Raw genomic sequence first — 22,967 nt, forward strand, 5'->3', positions numbered from 1 at the left:
AGGTCTGCCTGTAGATAGATGGCTGGTTTACTCATCAATAACCCACGAAGGGGTAGACTTGGAGTATGAGGTTTTTGGATACCAGGTCTACCCAGGCCTCACCACTGCTCAGTCAAACAAATCTACCAGAAATAGTAGGCCTGCCCTCTGATGCAAGGTCTTATTTATTTATTTGGCATATTATACAGTGGTACCTCGAGTTAAGTACTTAATTCATTCCGGAGGTCCGTTCTTAACCTGAAATGGTTCTTAACCTGAAGTACCATTTTAGCTAATGGGGCCTCCTGCTGTCGCCGCGCCGCCGGGGCACGATTTCTGTTCTCATCCTGAAGCAAAGTTCTTAACCTGAAGCACTATTTCTGGGTCAGCGGAGTCTGTAACCTGAAGCGTATGTTACCTGAAGCGTATGTAACCCAAGGTACCACTGTACTTTGCAACGCCCCCTGGAAAAAACCCCACAGGTGTACAGGCTTGCAGAACAGCATGTGTGCAACAGTAAGATCTACCTGCTGCTTTACAGATCATATGTTTGTACTTGCACTTTCCACAGGCTTTAAAGGGCAAATGGTTATATTGGAAAATTGCTTTTATTTTAGCACCTGCAATGATCAGCCCATTATTGGCAAAATTCACTTCTCACGTTTCCTGGCAACTTTCACCTGCCGAAATGCATGTGAAGCAAATATACCCAGAATGGTGCTTCAAATCATCATATACCTCAGTAATAAATAGTTAATTTAGCCCCAACTTTTCTTTTTTCTTTTTGCATTACCTGTTTTCTTCCATGATGCATAGAAGAATATGTGGGAGGATATGATCATTTTCATAATCTTCTCATGTTAAATAACTCCCAGCATTTAAAAAAAAGTCTCTAATATATTAAAATTGCACATAGCAAGTAATGACATCCTGTTTGAAGCAGGTCTCCAGAAAGTGCAATTGCATCTGGATATGTTGACTCTGATAGAATGCATAATAAGAACTAGCAATGTCTGACATGTGTTCTTAAGATCACATTAGCTTGTCATTTATCAGCTATTTTAAGTCTCTGCCAAACTGCAGGGAAGTACAGTACTTTCAGTATGCACATGTTTCCTATGAGATCTCATTCGTCCAAGATACTATATTCAATTTACTGCTGCTGCAACAACAATAACAGTGGATTATAAAACCATTATCATACTGAAGCTGATTTGCATTTTTTTTAAAAAAAGGTGCAAGGTGAAGAAACCACAACGCTGTCCAGAGCAACTTTCCCTGAAGAGGGAAACTTCCATAATCATAACTGTTGTCAAGGAGCAGAGTTATGATCTTGGGACTGAGCCAACCAAAATGAAACCAGAAAATGGATAAGATGGCATTAACATGGCCCTTTGCTGTATGTGCAGTTTGCTGCAATTGTACTTTTGAGAGTTTGCCACAAAACATAAACTCTGTCCTCTTTGGTTTGTTTACACGTCAGGTGTAAGTAACTGCCTTTCTCACTTTATGGCACCCTATTTATTATGCTATTATAATTGCGTCCCCTATCAAAATGACAAATGAGCTTTGAGAAGAAAGGCCAATCCAAGATTGACATATTTGGCCACAGATACCACAGTGGCAGCCAGACTAACTAGAATGATATCATGCCTGGTAGGCCAGATGTTTTACAATGACATCCTCAAACCTCACACCTGGGATGGCCAGTTCAGTATCTTGCTGGTCTGTGCCAATTTGGCATGGATTTATTCATACTGTTCCTTTTCTGCATTTAATCTGTTAGTAAAAAAAAGAAAAGCTGTACAAAAGTTTGTGTTTTAATAAATACTTAAATACATATTTGATGACAAAACATTGTTTTTATTTATATCATTTCTGCACACAGGGAAATCTCAAAGTGACTTACAGATCCTGCAGAATATACACCGCTTACAACAGAGCAAATGCAAATTAAAGTTTTGTTGAAAAAGTGCTCATCAATTATTATAAAAAGGGCAAATCCTGCCCCACCCAGAAAAAATATGAACACCACAAACAGGCCAGAATCATTCTGCCATATAATCACAGTTAACAACCAAAGGATTTTGTAAACAGGAATGTTTTAACGAAGCACCTGAAATCTGACAGCGCTGTATTTCCCTGGAAAGAACATTTCACAAATGGGGAGCCATTACTGAAAATCTCCTTTTTCACATTGCCACCCTCCACACTTCCCTCAGAAGGGTCTCTGGATACATATTTCTAAATATGAAGGTGCCACTGTGATTGGTAGAATTGATACATTACCCAAGGCTAGTAATGAAAGTTGACAAGAGTTTTGCTTTCCACCCATTGCATCAGCTCACATTTTAACCATAAGAGATAGACTACCATTCATTGAAATGGGAATACTTACACCAGTCATGTCAACAGTATGAACATAACTAAGCTTCTCTGTTGGCTAGCGAGGCTGCTCTTACACCTTAATAACTGTTGATCTATATTGTTGTACTGTGTATTTTGAGTCTATGGACCACAATAAAGCTGTGAGAGAGAGATAGAACATAACTGCACCTTTTAAAGTCCTAACGTCGTATCCAAAGCTGTTATTCCACTTGAACTGCAGACTTCCACTCTCCTCGCCTCTCCCATCCACCCCCCTGTGCACCCTGCAAAATTGGCTCCAGAGGGTGAACTCCATTGGGCAGATTTGGGGGGGGGGGTCACACTGAAAAAGAGAAAGAGGACTGGGAAGTCCAGTTCTGCGAGCAACATTTTGCTGGTACACATTGGATGCAACCCATAGTCTCTGGTCTAGTACTGCAAGACCACATGAAGACCACAGAGCCTAGGGCAGCCTTCTGCAACCTGCTGCTGTCAGATATTTTGGGATGTAACTCCCATCAGCCCCAGGCAGCATGTCCAGTGGTCTGCAAGCTGTAAGAAGGTAGGCAAAGGCTGCTCCAGACAGCAGTCCAGGGTTTCAAGTGTACTTTACTGCAGAAGCCAACTTAACATAAAAAAAACTAAAACTAAACAAAACATTAAAATCACATTTTGTTTTTCAGGATTCTCAGCCCCACCTACCCTCCTACCCTGGTGGATATTTGTTTTTGTATAAAGTAATTTGTATTTTGAAAAACAAAATTAATTTTAAAAACAAAACAAAATGTACCATTGCAAAGTATCTCCTCTTTTGAAAATATTTTCTCATTGGGAGCAGATATGTGGAGAAAATATGGGTTAAAATTTGGAAGGGAAGCTGGAGGGGGCAGATATTATTCTGCTTTTATGATCCTCTGTTCAGTCAGCATCATAGTCAGAGGGAAATGGTAGTATAAACTTAATTCCTGTAAACAGTTTAGGTAGCTCCACTGCCCTCAACTTTTTGGTTGGGCGGGGGTGAGGATTTAGGAGAGAACATTCTCCACGACAGCCACTGGGCTTTGGAATTTCCTTCCCACAGAGATTGTCTGGAACCTCATTGCATAGCTTCCACCATATGCTGAAGATTCATCTCTTTGCCTTGCCCTTTGACACTTGAGACATAGATCTATATTTTAGGACCCATTCTAGTTGTAATGGTAAAGGTAAAGGTAAAGGTAAAGGTACCCCTGCCCGTACGGGCCAGTCGTGTCCAACTCTAGGGTTGTGCACCCATCTCACTCAAGAGGCCGAGGGCCAGCGCTGTCCGGAGACACTTCCGGGTCACGTAGCCAGCGTGACGAAGCTGCTCTGGCGAGCCAGCACCAGCGCAGCACACGGAAATGCCGTTTACCTTCCCGCTATAAAGCGGTACTTATTTATCTACTAGCACCTAGGGGTGCTTTCGAACTGCTAGGTGGGCAGGAGCTGGGACCGAAAGACGGGAGCTCACCCCGCCACGGGGATTCGAACCGCCGACCATTCGATCAGCAAGTCCTAGGCACTGAGGTTTTACCCACAGCGCCACCCGCGTCCCTTCTTTGTAATGGTAATTTTCCTTAAACTCTTTTTAATGCTGTATTTTATATTGCTGTAACCCTCTCTAGACTGGGATGCGGGTGGCGCTGTGGGTTAAACCACAGAGCCTAGGACTTGCCGATCAGAAGGTCGGCGGTTTGAATCCCCGCGACGGGGTGAGCTCCCGTTGCTCAGTCCCTGCTCCTGCCAACCTAGCAGTTTGAAAGCCCATCAAAGTGCAAGTAGATAAATAGGTACCGCTCTGGCGGGAAGGTAAACGGTGTTTCCATGCGCTGCTCTGGTTCACCAGAAGTGGCTTAGTCATGCTGGCCACATGACCCGGAAGCTCCCTTGGCCAATAAAGCAAGATGAGTGCCGCAACCCCAGAGTCGGTCACGACTGGACCTAATGGTCAGGGTTCCTTTACCTTTTTAACCCTCTCTAGGACCGTTCTGGTGAAGAGTGGGTAATAAATACAACAACAACAACAACAACAACAACAACAACAGTCTTTTATCAACTCTCCTTTTCTATAAGGGTTTTTCAAATTGCTACCATTAGATCCAACCTGACAACAAACTTGTCCTATTCTTTAAAGTTTTTACACATATGTTAAGACATCTTTGGATCACTTGTTTTTCCCTCGGCTTTGAGGTGTAATGTTTGGAGACATTCTCGCAACAGAGCAACTTGTTCCCACAAGAGCAAAGAAAGATGTTCTTTCTTTCTGCCACTCCTCTTTGGCTAATAATAAAGTCTTTTAATATTAGCCCTGTACAATATTTAGTCATCACGGCTGCATGCCAATCTGCTGCTGCTGCTGCTGTTAGAAGTCAAACTAGACTCTTCCTGTAGTTCTCAACTCACAGGCAGGTTCTTCCTCACTCTTTTGGGGTCCCAGGCTATGTCCTTCAGCTGGTGGCTCTGGCCCAGTTCAGCTCTATACCTACAGGAAGGTGAGGGCAAATACATTCCAGTTATCCAGGATCACAAGCTCTTTCTGCCCCCTGGATTTTCGGGCCTCAACTATAGCCAGGAGTGTCTTTGCACAGTTAAAAATGTTGTGTCAGCTACATTCCTTTCTGGAATTTTCTGATCTGGCAACCATGATCCATGCCTTAAGTCCCCTCTTGCTTGAAAGATGTGTTCCATAGGCTGCCTTTTCAAGACCTTTGGAAATGTCTGGTTGTCGACAATACACTGCCCAGGCTTCTTATGTGAGTGCAATATAGGGGTTGTGTGCTGACTACATTGGGGGCCAACTTGCTTCCAAAGTGCTGTTTTTTTTACCCATACAACCTGAAACCCCACTTTCCTGTATATAATCCTGCCTGAGAACCGAAATCTTCCAAAGAGAACTCCTTCTCCTGTCCCATTAGCTACTCACAACATGACAATGCTCAGAAGGGCCTTTTCTGTGGTGGGCCCCAGGCTCTGGAACTCCCACCTCTGGAAATCCAGATAACTCCTTCATTGCTTATGTTTAGAAGGGTAGTTATAACTGCTCTTTGCAACCAGGCTTTTGTACTGTCCTATATACAGTGGTACCTTGGGTTACAGACGCTTCAGATTACATATGCTTCAGGTTACAGACTCCGCTAACCCAGAAATAGTACCTCAGGTTAAGAACTTTGCTTCAGGATGAGAACAGAAATCGTGCGGCAGCGGCGCAACAGCAGTGGGAGGCCCCATTAGCTAAAGTGGTGCTTCAGGTTAAGAACGGACCTCCGGAATGAATTAAGTACGTAACCAGAGATACCACTGTATTGGGCTACTGTGAGTTTCACCGTTTACTGTTATTTGATTACATTCTATAGGGCTTTACTGATCTTCTTGGTGAAAAACGGTGAGATGCAATTTCCAGTCTTGTCACTCCCCATCTTCAGGGGAATTGGACATGGGTTTAGTGGAGAACAATGTGCTTTCTGAACCAGACTGTAATGTCAATGCCTCCTCAGTAGTTCCAGCAGCAGAGGAGCCCACGAACCCAGTGTCTCTCCACCTGGTGAGGGCACATTACTGTCTTTAGACTCTGAGGGCCCTGGCTCTGGGGCCACAGTAAAACCACAGTCACCACCCCATCCCACCCACCCCCATGTAGTCCACAGCTTCCTAAAACAGACTGGGCCTCTTTAAGAATAGAGGTTCTGCTCAAGAGGAGCAGGGCTTGCTGCTCAAAGGAAGTTGCCACCCTACTGAAGCAAAATGTTGACGCAACGGTAGTCTACCTTCCAGTTTAGGATCCACTTGGAACTATCCAAGGTGCTACCCAGATTGCTTCTTTGCCTTTCAGACTTTTGACCTCTCCTTTGGCTGACCTTGCTTAGGCGGACTTGACCTTTGCTTGATCTGACCTCACTTCCTGGATCTGGAACTGGTATGTATGAGACCTGGTGCAATTTCCCACTTGGACTAGAAACCTGTCCCCTGCCCAACAACTTTCTGGGATAGATCCATCTGAGGATCCATTTCACATATTTATGCCATCATTCTGAATATTAAACAGCCATTTTTATCAAAATAAGCTAAAAACATGCAAAAGAGAGAGAGAAAACCCCATTATTGTTACTATGAATTTCTGATTTACATGAAAGAAAAAGCATATCAGCTAAATTTGCAGACTTTGGGCTTACTGGGAATTGTGCATTAATTGGGATTATATTGTAATAAGAGTATTATGCTCATACAATATTATAATTGCTGGAAGTCCACATGAAATTCACAAAGAATTTGATTCTCATTGTCAACTACAGTGGTACCTCGGATTAAGTACTTAATTCATTCCGGAGGTCCGTACTTAACCTGAAACTGTTCTAGACCTGAAGCACCACTTTAGCTAATAGGGCCTCCTGCTGTGGCTGCTGCCGCACCGCCGGAGCACGATTTCTGTTCTCATCCTGAAGCAAAGTTCTTAACCTGAAGCACTATTTCTGAGTTAGCGGAGTCTGTAACCTGAAGCGTATGTAACCCGAGGTACCACTGTAATACATTTTTAGTTTTAAAAACCTTCCAACAAAAAGTGCTAATTTGGGTTTAAATTCCAGTGTATGTGATTCTTATGGAAAATGCAATAGTTTTTGCTTTTCTGATCTCACCTTATCAAACCTCTGCAGACAATAAACTGATACAGCTTTCTAAACTGCTCCTTAGTAGGAATGACACCAAGATGCCCATGATAATTACTTACATACCACATTTATATGCCACTCAATAACTGTGTTATCTAGGTGGCTTAAAATATCAATATTAAAATATAACAATCAGCCATAGAAGCACTAGATTTAAACATAATTTAAAAAAAATGAAATATTAAAAAGGTATTTTAAAAGCCAGGTGAAAGGGCCTGGCACTGAAATGAACCCAAGCAGGAGCCAGGCAGGCCTCTCTAGAGAGAATATTCCATAGTTGGACTGCCACCAACAAAAAGTCTTTCTCCCTAATAGCCATGAGCTCCATCTCCTTTGGTCAGAGCACCTGGAGAAGTGCCTCTGAAGAACTCAAGGTTCAGGTATGCATCAATGGGAAGAGGCAACCTTTCAGCTACTGTACATTCTTTACTACATTGGCAGGATTGTGTGCATTCTGAGAAACACCCCCCCCCCCTTTAAAGTATGTTTCTCACTCTTCCGGTACTAGATCCAAACATTGCTTTGGAGCCAGAAGGCCATACAGTACTTTATTTGCATTTTTTGTTTCTAATAATGTAATTGCCATATCATTTTCATTGACATGGCTATTAATGCAGCTGGACAACATGCTGCACTCTTGCAACATGTTACGTTGCAAGAAGTCAAATGTGAACACTGAACTCTGCTCTACAAAAGTCTTTAAATGTGAACTCAAAAATCACAGTGGAGTTGAAATGAACTACATTTTTCTTACCAATTATTTTTTTAACCTTTAATGTTGTTGCCCTCACATTTTCAGCATTAGCTCTCTGAGCGCAAGAATTTGAAGCACACTTTCCCCCTTAAAAATGTGAGATACATACATTTTTAAACATCCTTACAAGGCCTGTGGGTTGTGCAGAAGGAACTCTCATTACTGAACAAATTGTCTGCCTTAAGTGTAGACCTGCCCTAACTCATCGGAAACAATTGTCTTATTTCCCAATCCAGAAACCCATATCCATCCTTATGCAAAACTGGAGCACTTCTGCAAACAAGGAAGCCCTTTCACTGAAGAGGATTTACTGCAAATGCAGCATTTCTCCTCCCTTGAAAGTGAATGGGAGATTTCTCATAGGCAAAGGAGAGCCAACTGGGCATTGGAGCTACCACATCTACATGTTACATTTTTCTAATGAATGTAATACTCTCTCTTTTTGTTTTTAAGAATATGTGCGCACTTAGAGGTTTCTGAAAATCAATGAATATTTAGTCATCAGTCATGCTGAGTCAAGAATGAATTACCTATTGAAGAGTGCATGTTCTTCATTATTGTACATCAGTCTACCATGCTAAGGGTTGCTGAATAAACATTTGATATATGGACAACATTCTGAAAGGATGCAAGAGATATGGAAATAAAACAAACTGACTATGTCCGTAACTTCAAAACCTATTGCTTTCAATCAGGCTTAGTCATATTAAACTGCTACAAAATTGACAGGTCCTTGAACCCAGAATCTGCATTGGTTATTTGGGGGTTCAGCTGGGTGCTGACAAACTTATTTCAGCTCTGCAAACCAGTATTAAACCAAAATATAAAACTAAATGTCGTGGACTGTTCTGACATAACCTGGTAAAGAAATGTTCCATCAAAATTGGAAGATTTTAATTTGTTCAAACTGGTAAATTGGAAATGCCAAACGATAGATTATTTGAAATTTTCTAAATTTTACTGATTTTTTCAAGTGGCTTTTCACCTTTCCTGACCTCAGACAGACAAGAACCTCTTCATTTACAAGTACTAAGATCACAAATCCACAGGCTGTGAATTGTGTGTCCTAAAAGTCTACACAATTTTCCTTTTGTATTTGTCTGACACTATGATATTCACACTTCATCCTTGATAGTAGTTTATGAAGTCTATTAACAAGCAAAGCTTACAATATATATGCATATAGCAACAAATCAAACAGTATTTTCAGAATTAATGTAAACAGAACGCTGAATTCACTTGCAGATCATGTTAAGAATACATTTTGAAAACCTATAATCAAGTATACTTTCAAACAAGTTTTTCATTCATCAGTTAGATTAGTTATAATTGTATGTCACTTTTTTCTTACACACACACAATTTTGATGTTAGCAACTAATGAAGAACTACTGAAAAGAATATCATTATTTTCTCTGGAGAAAATTTCATTGCATCAGCTTTTTGTCTTCAGATTAGGTTTTACAACTTCCTGTGTTCAGAGTATTATCCTGGCAGCTTCCTATGATAAGTTAAGAGAGCTATAACAACATCCAATCGTTTTTATTTAATATCTTTATGATTTTCAGTTAAACACAAGGGGAAAAACATCTGCCACCTCACAATTTCCTTCATATTTATTTATACTGTATATCCTACCCAGTCATTCATTTCTCAGTCTTCTTCCACACAAGACTTGTTTAGGATGGACATGCACATTCATTTTCTGCTTATCTATCCAAATACATGCCATTATAGGCCCACACAAGTATAAGGGAAGCAAACTAAAGTAAGTAGACATTAACATTGATGGGAACAGACCCCCTTTTTGTACAAGTAACCTGGGACTGGTTCACGCAAACACTCCTCTACATTCCTCTATTTGTGATGGGATTGGGCAGAAGAGCAGCTTATGTCTTCTCCATCATGCATATGCTTATACATTCTGTATGTATCCAACCTTCTTGTCCTTACCCCTTAAAAATGGGTAAAAGGATGGCAAGAAGAGAGCATCAAACAATATAAAAGTGAGTCACATACCAGGCCGTACACACACACGTGTTATGTCACTTAATGAAATCTGTCAGCAGTTTACATAAAAACAATAAAAATACAACTTTTAATAAAGTCTATCAAAAACTAGAAGAAACTGAGCCAAAAACACAACACAACTGTATATTGCAAATAAAATGGAACAGTACGAAAATAAATAAAATTAAAATAGAGTAAGAAACCAGAAAAGCTGGATACATTCAATTTTTTAAGAAGCATTTGAAGGTCTTTACTGTCCCTCCCTCACAAATTACCTTAAGTAATTTTGTAAGGCCGCTGCTATCACTGATAGAAGGCTCACTTGCACGTTGTCACCAAGTAACAATCACTGGCCTTGATGCCCTACTGTTCGTTCAAGGTTTTCATCTTGCAATTGCATAATCAGCCTCCAAACGGATAAGCCAGATTTGTTTATCTTTGTAAAGCAGGGAAAATGCACCATACATAAGAAGGAACAGATTTTCTCAGGAGGAAAAATGCATTTGTTTGCATTGTATTTTTGTATCTCATTGTTGCTACCTTGAGTGCAAGGAGGTGGGGGGCGGGGAGAGAAGGATAAATGCCGGCAAGTAAAATAATGACAAAAACAAAAAAAATCACCCTGACCAAACAAATGCCATACCTTTAACCACAGCATATTTATACCTTAAACTTATGCAAACATTTACATGTATGTAAACATTTACACATACTCCTCTCTCTCTATAACAGTTACCATTTTTTGAGTAAGATTGTGACTGTCCCAGTGAGCTAATGGGAAAGGATTTGAACTTGGGTTTCCCCCCTCCATCTCAGACATGCCAACCACTACCCCACAACGGCTTTCTAACTATTAAATGAGCTCCAACGTCGATCATATCAAGTTCTTCCCTCTTATCAGTTTTCTGTTGACAGCGATATACTTATTTCTACAGCAGTGGCCTTTTCGCAATTCACAGCACACAGTGCTTGACAAAAACATAAGACAGATAAATTAATACAGCCAATTAAAAAAACAAAAACAAAAGGCAACATCAAGAAAGCAATCGGAAAGTTGTCCTAACTGGTCCTTACTTTAGAGTAAACTTCTGTATTCCCCAGTGGGGAGGCAATTCCCCTTGCCCTTGAACCTGAGTAAGCAAGAGGACCAACCTGTCTTTAATACCTTCTCTGCTGCTGTCGGGAACCAAGTTGCAAGGGAAGTTCAGTTTCACAAGAGCAGCAAGTCAGAAGGAAAATAACCAGTCTGAAGCCTTCACATACTCAGGCTGCGAAATTCCTACCCGGAGCTTAAACAACCCAGACAACATTAAACATTTTCAAGTCCTGCGGATCTGCATGAGACAGAGCAGCACGTGAGAACAATTTAAAAAACAAAAAACCATTGCTTAATTTTGGCAGCTCATACCCACAGCAAGGAAGCCCAAGACATTTCAATGGCGTTTGCTTCCATCTGAGGCATTCTTCAGGTAATATCCGCAAGATTTGTTTCTCTCCCCCCCCCTCCCAAAGAGAAGACTGACCTCCGAGGGAATCTGGCTGAAGTCTTTCCCCCTCCTGCCTGCAGCTCCCATTTATTTCATTCTTTATTTATTTATGAACGACGCGCCTGCCTCCCGCCTCCTGCCACACAAACCCTCCACGGAGAGACACAAAGATCAGGACCATCAGCTCTGCCATCAGGCAATCAGGACGACTCGGCGTGGAGTGACAATTGCAGACAAGAAGCACCACGGAAGGGGGAGCGAGGGAGGGCTCTTCACCCTCGCCCTTGACATATCAGATAGATGGATAGAGATAGGAGCGGGTGGCCGGGGAAGTTTCCAGCCCCCCCCCCCCCGTTCAACCTGCGCGTTACATTGTCTCAGATTCCACAACAACCGAGGACGGGGAGAATTGAAACGATCTCCATGTAGCTGAGGAGACGCAGCCAAAGCTGCCACCACCATCCCAGAGAACTGCAGTCAACCCCAGTCCTTTTCCTACGGATCCCGCCCGCGGCGGGGAGTGGGGGGGGGTGTATGTGTGCGTGTTTCAAGGAGGCAGATCCATTTCCCACCCCTTAAAATGGAATGTTTTAAAAGAAGAAGTGAGGGGAGGCAGAAGAGGGGCACCCGAAGTGCAGGAGGAGGACGTGGCAGCCGCTGTGGGCGCCTGCCCAGCGCGGCGCTACCTCCGGGCGCCGAGGAGAGGAAGCGTCTCTCCTCCTGCCACCACCACCCCCCCGGCCTCCCTCTCTCTCTCTGGAGGGTGAGAGCGGGTCCTCCTGGCGTTTCGCTCGCTCCTTCCGCGCCCAAGCAAAAGTGGCGCCAGCAGCTCTGGGCTCTGCAGCCCGCACGGCGGGGGATTCCCTTCCTTGACTGCGCCCGAGTCCACACTGGCCCGCCTGGCCGCTCCTCTCCCGGGGGAAGCCCAGCCCAGCAGCGCGGGCTCGTTCTCTCTCTCTCTCTCTCTCTCTCTCCCTCAGCCGCCTCGCTCGGGACCCCCGCCACCGCTCGCCCTCTCTCGCCCGCGTGTGAGGAAACACCCCCAGCCCCGGCCGCCCCTCCTTCCCTCAGGAAGACGCGAGGCGACGGGGCCGCCGACAGCGCGGGAGAGCGGGCTCGCCAACAAGCCGGACTCCCGCCCCCCAACACACACACCCCGCCCGGTTCACAGACCTAGGAGCTCCCGCCCGCCCCGTAGGGACCCTTCCTCCTTGGCCAGACGTCGTGTGGAAGCGCTTTCACCGTCCGCCGCCCCCCCCCCCGCCGCCCTCATATCCCTCTCGCGCGCTCTCCATGCCTTCTCTGGAGAAAGTGAGAGCGGGCACCGAGCTTTAAATCTTCGCCTCGGCCACCCGCCCATGAAGACCCCCACAGGGCTGGCGGCGAGCGAGGAACAAAATAACCTTAATAATAAAAACCCCTTCCTCAGCTAGCAGCCAGCCAAGCCCTCCCCTCCCCGAGGAAAGGACAATAGCTCTCCCTCCCCCCGCTAGTGCCGCCGCCGCCGCCGCCGCCACCCGCAGCCCCTTGACACTAGAGCCCCGATGTGGGGAGGGGGGGGGAGGCCATTGTGTGCGCCCGGGCTCGACAATTTACAAAACAAAACAACGCACACACATACACACAAAAAATACAAGAGAGGGAAATGGGGAGAGTGGCTCCTCCTCCTCTTCTCCAAAAAGGCCTGTTGGAAAACTGCACGGAGGAGCAGCAGCAGCAGCAGCAGCAGCTCCTGCGAGCCCCGCCACCATCTCTCGCTCGCTCTCGCTCTCTCGTGCCCTAGCGAGCCGAAGAGGCGAAAGGCCCCCGGGCGAGAGGAGGGGGATCTGTGTGCCCCAGAGCAGGGGGGGGAGGCCCGATCGCTTTGTGTTACCTGCCGTGAAACCAGTCCTTGCAGGCGTCGCACTCGATCATGAAGCGGGTTACGTCGTAGGGCAGCCTACAGATGCAATAGACGGGCACCGTCGCCATGTTAGCTCCCTTCAAAACAACACTGGACTCCCAAGGCAAGCGAGCTCTGCGTGCGCGTATGCGAGAGAGAGGAGGGAGAGAGAGAGAGGCAGGCAGAGCCCAGGCAGAGCAGGCGGGCGGGCAGGCAGGCAGGCAGGGCGTCTCGCTGCAGCTCCCTCGCCGCTAAGGTAGATCCTCTCCTGATCCTCTCCTCCGTTGCCGAAGGGAAGCCGATCCGCCAGGCCTAGAGACGGCGGGAGAGGTCGCCCAGGATCGGGGCGAGAGAAAAGCCAAAACAAAACCTGGAGATTTCAAGAAGCGATCCTCAAGGGCGAGCTTGCAATGTCAGGAAAAATAACCAAGGGTTCCCGAAAGTTTGGCTGCATGGCTCCTCTGTCTGGCGCGGACTCCAAAGCGCACTGGAAGCTCTCTCTCTCTCTCCCTCTTTTTCCCCCCCTCTCTCGATTTTTTTTTTTTTTTTTTTTGGTGGTGTTGGTGGTGGTAGTTGTGGTTGCTAAATGATCATTATTCCAAATGTTGGACGAAATGCATTCTATTGCATGCCCCCTGGTGACAGTACAGTACCGAGGCTTTTCATAAACACTCCGAAATGTAGCCCTTTCCTTGTAATGTCCTTACGTCAGCTTGCAACATTGTAATATTTCCTCTGATGGGGCTGGGGAGGGAGGCTGCAGAAAAGGGGAGGCGAATATGTGAAAACTCCCAAGCTTGGCACCGTGCAAAATTGTTTTTTTTTATTTTTTGAAGGGAAGAAAGGGGAAAAAAAGAGCGGGTAGAGGGAGAGGAAGAGAGCCAGTCTCAGAGCTGGAAAATAAACAGGGAGGCGTGCAAAGCGGAGACGATTGAAGGAGGGAGATTTTAAAAAATTACAAACGATTCAGTGAGGGATATTTGGAAGGGGGTGGGTGAAAGAAAGCTCGCGGAAAGGGGAGGAGAGGAAGAGCGAAAGGGTCTTTAAAATAATAAAAAATATTACAGAAACTTTAAAAAAATACTATCGGCACATTGGAGGCTCTCGTCAACCCTTCTCCCAAAATTTTTGGGTTGGAAAGGGGACAGCAACATCTACACCTAATGTGAGGTGAAGGAATCAGTAGGTCTCCCCCCCCCCCCCAAAAAAAAATGTTTTTAGCTTCCCGTGGCTGCCCAAGACTGGAAGGAACTCAGATAAAGGAACTTGGGGGACCGAGTTCAAACTAGAAAGCTCCTAACCCTAGCCCTGTTTTTTCAAGTGATTCTGCAAAAGAGGAAGGTATTAAATGGGGTGGGGGGAGCTGGGAGGAATAAACTCGGGCGGGGGAACAGACCCAGCCTTCTTCTAAGGCTACGTACATTTACAACCGAAAGTGCGAGCCTGGTTTTAAAAATAAAAAAAAAGTTAATAAAGCTGGAGAGTCGAACAGAGGAAGTGGCGGTTCCGGTTCTTGTCTTTCCGGTGTATGGCGCTCCACGACTTCGCTTTTACGCTGAAGAATTTGAAGAACTTTCCCCGTGCGATAAATTTCAGAAAGAATCTGTTGTAACGATTGTAAACAGCTCTGTTCTTCAGGAGGCCCCCTTCGATTCAGTCCCAAGTTTCCGGATGAAAAGTTTTAAATATATATATATATACATATCACGTGTCATTTTGCGCTTCAGCTTTAATTCACTTCGCTGTTGTAGCCACATGTTTGATTATATTACAGTTATGGTATTTTTCTGCAGCAGGGGCGGATGGGAGGGGAGAGTCCTAAGCCCCCCTCCCTTAATTCCAAGATTGGGCAGGATCCTGATCCTTCCAGGTGGATGTACCTCATCACTGTGGACTCCCAAGAGTGGAAACTCGCCATCAAGGCATAATGAGAGTTCTCCTGCTGCTATCTCATGCCAGACATGGGGAAGGTTTGGAGTGCCAACTTCACAGCAGCGTAGCGTGGGTTGTCAGCACCCGGGGCAAGGCAAGTAATTTGCGCCCCCTAACCCGGGGCAAGGCAAGTAATTTGCGCCCCCTAACCCCTAACCTGCCGCCACTGCCAGCTTCTTCTTGCTGCTGCCTGGGCTGGTCTGGTGTGGTTCTCTCCTGCGCTCAGCGCTGCGCTGGGCGGCCGCTGCACTGTCCCTCCCCCAGATAGTCCCTCGCTCTCTCTCCGCACCGCACGCCTGGCACCCACCCCCTCCACAGTGGGCGGCGACCCAGCGGCTCGGATCGGATTCGCACAGCCAGCACTGCAGTGAGAGAGAGTGAGCCAGGTAGGGGCAGAGAGCTGCGAGTGCGAGCGCGCCCCCCCGATGTTGTGCCCGGTGCGGCCGGCCCCCCCTGCACCCCCCACGCTACGCCACTGCAACTTCAGAATATTATTACTATGAAAAAATTGCATACCACCTTCCTCAAAAGACTGCACAGCTGTTTACAACACAGAACATAATAAACAATATAATGTAAATACACAGTGCAATATCCAGACGGTACAAAAAATTAAGAGCAGTTATATAGCTACAGTTCAAATTGTAAGCAATACAGTACATAGTAACAGGTAATGGTAGTTAATACAAGCAATATGTGCTAGGCAACATATCAAATCCTGCACAATATCCAGGAATATAATTAAGGCATGAGTTGGTTGCTCTTTCCATGCGTGCCTTTTAAAAATAAAACAAAAGATGCTGTCCACAATTTGTGTGCATGCCCAAAACTAGACCTCAGTTTTCCCAAACCTGCAGTGGGCAGGGAAGCACTAAGCGAAGGAAGGTGACAACTGCACACAGTGCAAATCCATCACATCAACTATGGCCCACTAGTGTGGCTGGGAAACACTGAGACAGAAATCACCTTCCTTCGCTTAGTGCTTCTCTGCCCACCGCAGGTTTGGGAAAACTGAGGTCTAGTTTTGGGCATGCACACAAATTGTGGACAGCATCTTTTTTTAAAAAATTGAAATATAAAGTTTCCAGTATAAAAATTTTGCACAAAAGTGTAGCTAAAATAGTGTGTGTGTTGCTTCAAGTCAGGAAACCTGAGGTGTTGGTGGGTGCCTGCAAATATAAATATTTTTTAAAAAAAACACAAGCTTTCCAATATTCCAGATTTGCACAGTTAAATGAATTAATAAATAAATTGTGTGTCCTCCAGGCCTAAGATTTGGAGTCACTCACATGACAGACTGCCATTTCTTTCCTTTCCTTTTTGCTTTCCTATCTCCTGTACCTGATAGGGTAAGTTTTTTGTTTGTTTTTTGTTTATTAATGCAGCTGATTTGTGTAAGAGCTGTTCTGTGCAAAATAGCTGTTATTGAAAACAAAACTACCAAGAACATGTAATCAGCAACCACCAGTAGAAAAAGACAGGTTGGGGTGCAGCAATAGATGGCACCCAGCAAAATGTCACCATACATGTAAAAATACTCATCCTCTCAATGTGCTTCAGTATGTCCACAGTTGAGTGACATGTCATGTTATATATAGGTATATTTCCCCTTATTGGGTTATCCATCAATTAGGAAAACCTGAATTTAGTGGGGGGGGAGTTCAGGCTGCTACTTGGGTGACATTGTGGAACATGATGTCATTGTGGAAACCGCTAACTAAAGGAATAAATGAAAAAGAGACACAAGCCGTTTCAAGTCCACATTAAACTCCTGTGTGAATGAGCGCTAAGACTTGGAAGACCCTGGTCCTGATTTCCATTCTGCTTGAAGTTCCCTGAGCGACTCTTTCTTAGCCTGACCCAACCTCACAAGATTGCTGTGAAGATAAACTGGATTGGGGCATGACACCAGGTACGTAGCCTTGAGCTTCCTGGAGAAAAGCAGGAGATCAATGTAATAAAGCTATACTTCATCTGAATGTGGAAGGCTTATTTTTAGTGATAGTTGTCACTGATTGCAGAACATTGTTATTATTATTATTTTTTCAGCTTGTACTGCAAGAATGAGCATCTGACTATAAATTACCAAAAAGCAAAAGTTATGACATTCGGCAAATCTAAGAAAACTTACAATTGGTCACTCGATAGAAATACACTGGAGCAAGTATTCTCATTCAAGTATCTCTGTGTGGTCTTTCAGTGGATAGGAAAATGGTCTGCACAGGTTCAATCAAGCACCCTATTAGCTGGTAGAGCTTTAAATGGACTACCACGATTCCACCTTACAAAAGGGGGCAACTTGGTGCAGCCCACTTTAGAAGAAGAAGAGTTTGGATTTGATATCCCGCCTTTCACTCCCCTTCAGGAGTCTCAAAGCGGCTAACATTCTCCTTTCCCTTCCTCCCCCACAACAAACACTCTGTGAGGTGAGTGGGGCTGAGAGACTTCAGAGAAGTAAAAAATTCTTTCCTGTAGCACCTTAAAGACCAACTAAGTTAGTTCTTGGTATAAGCTTTCGTGTGCATGCACACTTCTTCAGATACACAGAGAAGTGTGACTGGCCCAAGGTCACCCAGCAGCTGCACGTGGAGGAGCGGAGACGCGAACCCCGTTCCCCAGATTATGAGACTACCGCTCTTAACCACTACACCACACTGGCTCTCTTTAGAACTTTATAAGACCAGGGTGTTGCCCAAGTTGTTATATGGAACACCACTGTGGGCCATGACCAATTTAGACGCACTGGAGAGAGCGCAATATTTTTTTGTGCAGACTGCCAGTCCCTACCTCTACAAAAATAGCACAGCTCCATGTGTAACTGGGTGTAATGCCCATTAAAGCCAAGGTCTAGCTCTGCTTTTTTGGTTAAAAACTATTTTTAAGCATGTATCAGAATCCCTCATGACATTTTTGGAAGACATGACCCCAGACTCACGGAAACATGAAGTGCAATCTGCTGCCATGAGGTTGGGACTCTCTGCCTCCTTTCTTGTGACGCAGAGTTTTGAGAAAGCTAAAGAATTAATACTCCAAAGGCTTAAAGACACTGAGATGCAACCACAAACTGCTGAGATCAAGATCTGCCAATCAAACAAATTGTATGCTTTTTTTATTCCATTGTATCCATCCCTGCCAAGATATCTGGTAGATTTGCCAAATGTTAAAATGAGAGTAGTAGCCTTTACTCAGGCAAGACTAAATGCCCTTGCGTTAGCATATTGGACAGGCCAACATAAAGGAGTTCCTAAGAAGGATAGAGTTTGCTCATGCAACTCTCTGTCTATAGAAGACATAACTCATGTACTCCTCCAATGCCCTTTTTATAATGATCTTAGAAACAATTACATCCATCCATTGTTAAGATCACAGAAGGGAAGAGCATCTCTTGCAAAGACCTGTTTTTGCTGTCTGATGTGGAGAGGTATATATCCTATTGAACATCCAAATTTATTGCAAAGGCTTTACAAATTTGTGTAATACAACTTAAAGGGGGAATGGGAAAATATTTATCTTGTAAAGGTCAGGGAATAGAAATGTCAACTACTATTCGTAGCTATATTCTTGTTGTTATTCATGTGTGCAATGGCTATTCAATTGAACTGAACTTAATTATTATGGATTGTAATAGATGTACCCTATTTCAAATTTAAATTGTGATCTGGTGCAGGGTAGGGCTGCCATACATCTGGGTTTTCCTGGACACATCCGGGAATCACTCAGAAAAATGGCATCTGGGTGGATTTTTGCTGAATCGGTGGAATGTCCGGGAAAACCGGATTTTAACTTTTGGGAATATGGCAACCTTAGTACAGGGGTTCTCATACTACGGCCCGTGGAGCACCAGTGGTCTACAAACCATTGCATGTTTGTGAAGAACACTTACAATTTGAATTCTATAGTATTCTACGGAATTCAAATTGTACTACAATAAAATACAAAAGAAGTCAAGCTAGGGTTGCCATATGTCATTCTGTAGTCAGAGGCAAAGCTCAACTTTTCTGTCTGGATTTTCACTGTTTGAAATATGGCAGACCTACAGAAGCAATTAAAATACAATAAAAATAATACTATCTAGCTCATTACATTACAATTGCTACAACAGGCAAAAAAAAATTAAGTGGTCCACCAAGACCCTAAGCAATTTTCAAGTGGCATGGGGGGGGGGATGGTTTGAGAACCACTGATCTAGTGACGATTTTTGTCTATACCTATTAACATGTTTCTGCCCAATGTTAGGCAATCAAATCATGATACAAAGAGTTGTTAAGGCATTCCTATTCAGTGTAATATGGGTATTTTCATCTGGATGTAAACACAACTATAGTTATAAGGAGAAACAATTACATAAGTGTAAGGATGGGTGACTTTGCATACATATACATGCAACAATAGTTGCAAACATATACCTATGCACATGTAGTGGTTACATAATACATCTATAGAAATACCTGAAAACGTATTTACAACTGAAAGTGTAAAAAAACATATTTAGTTGCCTATACTGCAGCTAGAATTCTAGTTTTCGTAGCATTTCAAGAGCATTACAACCTGAAGGTTGGCTTTATTTACTTACCTATCCCTACATTTCAATACCACTAAGAAAACAGCAACCCCAAATCAGTGTGGTATACATAAAGTCAATATAAAATCAAAAGTTAAAATATATATTAAAAAACTGAGTCACAAGGTAAGCTTGTGTAAATAAAAAAAATGTTGTAGGATTGTTTTGGTGCCTAACTAATGATAACTATTGCAGTGGTTGCAATAAATGTATATGGCACAAAGTGTGGGGACCCAGGAAAAGGCCTTTTCAGGTGTGTGTGGGGGGGTCCTTGTACATAGAGCTGCCTCCCCTTTCTTATTTATTTATTTATTTATTTATTTATTTGTTAAATTTAAATACAACCCATAAATAGTGGGGGGGTATTTAAAACAGTGGAGAAAAGATAAAGGGGGGAAAGGGTATAGTACAGTTAGCAATTACAATTTTTAACTTACTGTATTCTGTATAAATGAGTTCCATTTCTTTATTGTGTTAACTGGCTAGTTAACAAAAATCTTTTCCATCAGGTGATGAAACAGAAGGAGATGAAGAGAGACCTGCCTGAAGAAGGAAAGCCCTGACTGCTGATGCTTCTGTTAGCAGGGGTTTTTTTAAGCGATTTGTTGCGTACTTTAACAATTGTATTATTTTATGTATTAAGTATTTTTAAAATCTATTTGCCCTGTGGCTTGTAAATAAATAAGCTAATGCATAAACACATAAATAAATGCATATGTAAATAAAAAAGTTTTATTTGTAGCATTGGACTGTAACCCTCATTCCTTATCCATTTGGGATTTGCCTCTACATTAGCTTTGGTAAAGCAAAAACCATGTGTTTATTTTCAGGACCTTTTGACTTGCATATATGCAACCTGCTCATCTTGTTCCTCAGGTATTTCTTATGATGATACTTTTCAGCTAGTAGCTTGTTTTACGAATAATTTGAATTATATTGTAGGTAGTTAAATATCAAAGGGCTTTCACTCTGGACAGATTTAATGTGTTTGCCTTCTGATGGTTGATTACCTCCTTGTTCTCAAAGCCACTGATAAAAAATGTGGCCACTACCAATGGGATTTTATCTCCCAGCAAGTATTTTATTGTAACATTGAGCTAACCTTCCTGGTAGTTTGGGTATCATTTTCTGACACGCTCCAGTGTAAAAATTATAAAATAAAAGAGCGTGTTCCATGGATTTCACACCCTGGTCATTATGAGCACAAACCCCACCATATCTGACCCAAAAGCAATTGAGAAGGCAAACACATTAAATCTTTCGGAGTGCTCTTTAGTTCATTGCTCATCTTGTTTATATATATATCTGAGCTGATGGCATTTGTATTATACAGTGGTACCTCGCAAGACGAATGCCTCGCAAGACAAAAAACTCGCAAGACGAAAGAGTTTTTCGTTTTTTTGAGTTGCTTCGCAAGACGAATTTCCCTATGGGCTTGCTTCGCAAGACGAAAAACGAAAACGTCTTGCAAGTTTGTTTCCTTTTTCTTAAAACCGTTAATACCCAGGGTGCATTGCTTGAAGAGGTGCAGTTGCGACTTGACTTCGAGGAGCAACCCATAGCACGCGGTGTGGTAGCCTTTTTTGAGGTTTTTGAAGACTTTGGTGATTTTTGAAGCTTTTCCAAAACTTATTTTGCAGCCATTTGGTAAGTTAAACTTTTAAAACTTTTTTTAGGGGTTTTGGATTTTGGGTTGGGGTGTTTGGAATTCAAGGACTTGGTGTTGGGGAGGGGTTTGCAAATTTGGCTTGGTTTGGACTTTTTTTGACCATATGAACGCATTAATTGATTTTCAATGCATTCCTATGGGAAACCGTGCTTCGCAAGACGAAAAAACTCGCAGAACGAATTAATTTCATCTTGCGAGGCACCACTGTACCTCATTTTGTATTTTGCCCTGTACTTAAAACTATGTTGCATTGTATGATTTTATTTTTGGTCTTATTTCTGGCCTGTTGACCATAGTAAATTGATGGGGGTGATAGAAAAAAACATGTTTTAAGCTGGTTTCTAAAACTAGATGCAAAGGATGCCTGCCCAGTATACAAGTGCAACAGAGCCCACAATATAGGTGTTATTGCGCTGAGTGCCCTGTTCTCTGTGGCCACCAGACAGATGTTCTAAACTCACCCGGCAGCCTTTCTCAACCTGTGGGTCCCCAGATGTTTTGGGACACAACTCCCATCACCCCTAGCTAGCAAGGCCAGAGCTCAGGGATGATGGGAGTTGTAGTCCAACAACATCTGGGGATCCACAGGTTGAGAACCACTAGAGGAAAGTCAGCAATCCTTCTCCAGCAGATCTCAAGTAATGGGCCAAAATATATGGAGAAAGGAGGCCCTTTGGGTAGGCTGGTCCCAACTTGCTTAGGAATGTATAAACTAACACTAACGTATTAAGTGTGTGCTGGTTTTTCAGCAATTATGCCACCATGCTATCAGTAACCAGCTTTGGTAAATAGCTGGGCTGCTGCCTTTTGCACCAGCTGCAGCTTCCAGATCAGCTTTCAGGGTAGCCCTACACAGATTGCTTTGTGATAATGTGATTGAGTGTTACCTATACCTGAACCACTTTGGCTCAGCTACCTCCATCCAGGAATGGCTGCAGCTGTTGCACCAGCCATAGCTAGTAAAAAGGTGCTCTATTAGGGTTGCCATACATCTGGAATTTCCTGGACAAATCTGGAATAGTGCAGTCAGCAACAGATGTCCGGATGTATGGCAGCCCATGTCGACAGTGCCATTTTTTCCAAATTTCCATTAAAAAAAGCTCAGAAATGGCTTTTTTTTTTTTTTTTTGCAATTTTGAAAAAACAACAACCCTCAACAACTTTGGGCAAAACTAAAAAACATTCAACAACTTTTCTGACCAGATTGTCACTGTTTGAAATATGCCAACCCTAGTTCTACTCACTGATACCCAGGAGACCCAGAAAAGAAAGTAACAAAATAGTACATTTTGCTACCTAGAGCTCCCAGGTTTAAAGCAATTGGAAGCCCTGGGCTAGGAGACCCTGGGAGGCCCAAACTTAATAGCATATGATCATGAGAAACAGAACCTCGTTCTCTTCTTTGTCTACTCAATCAAAGTAGAGCATTGCAGAAATTTTAGCATTGATAAAAAGATTGTTTATAAATTTATAACCTTAAATAAGGTTACAAAAGTATGGAACTAATGAAGATATCCACACAGAACATTCATAGGGGAATCATAGCTATGTTATAACATTACACTGTATAGAAAATCAGAGCAATATCTTTTGACCTCTTTTGGATGCAAACTTATCAATTGTATCATTAAAATCAGTAAGT

At 43.3% G+C, this 22,967-nt stretch overlaps 1 protein-coding gene across 2 annotated transcripts in view; it reads right to left on the reverse strand.

Moving 5' to 3' along the window:
• The window catches only part of PHF2 (PHD finger protein 2), a 121,199-nt gene extending 107,104 nt beyond the window's left edge, over positions 1-14,095 (reverse strand). The window contains exon 1 of one of the 2 annotated variants that reach the window (XM_080996728.1): positions 13,155-14,095. In XM_080996728.1, the coding sequence (XP_080852854.1) occupies positions 13,155-13,252 (98 nt within the window). In that variant the 5' untranslated portion in view covers positions 13,253-14,095. Of the gene's footprint in view, positions 1-11,206; positions 11,831-13,154 lie in introns of those variants that run through there. The other variant, XM_080996729.1, reaches the window with a different exon arrangement.
• Between the last annotated feature and the right edge of the window lie 8,872 nt (positions 14,096-22,967).

This window comes from Podarcis pityusensis (assembly GCF_964106645.2).
Source record: "Podarcis pityusensis genome assembly, chromosome: 2".
NCBI lineage: Eukaryota > Metazoa > Chordata > Lepidosauria > Squamata > Lacertidae > Podarcis > Podarcis pityusensis.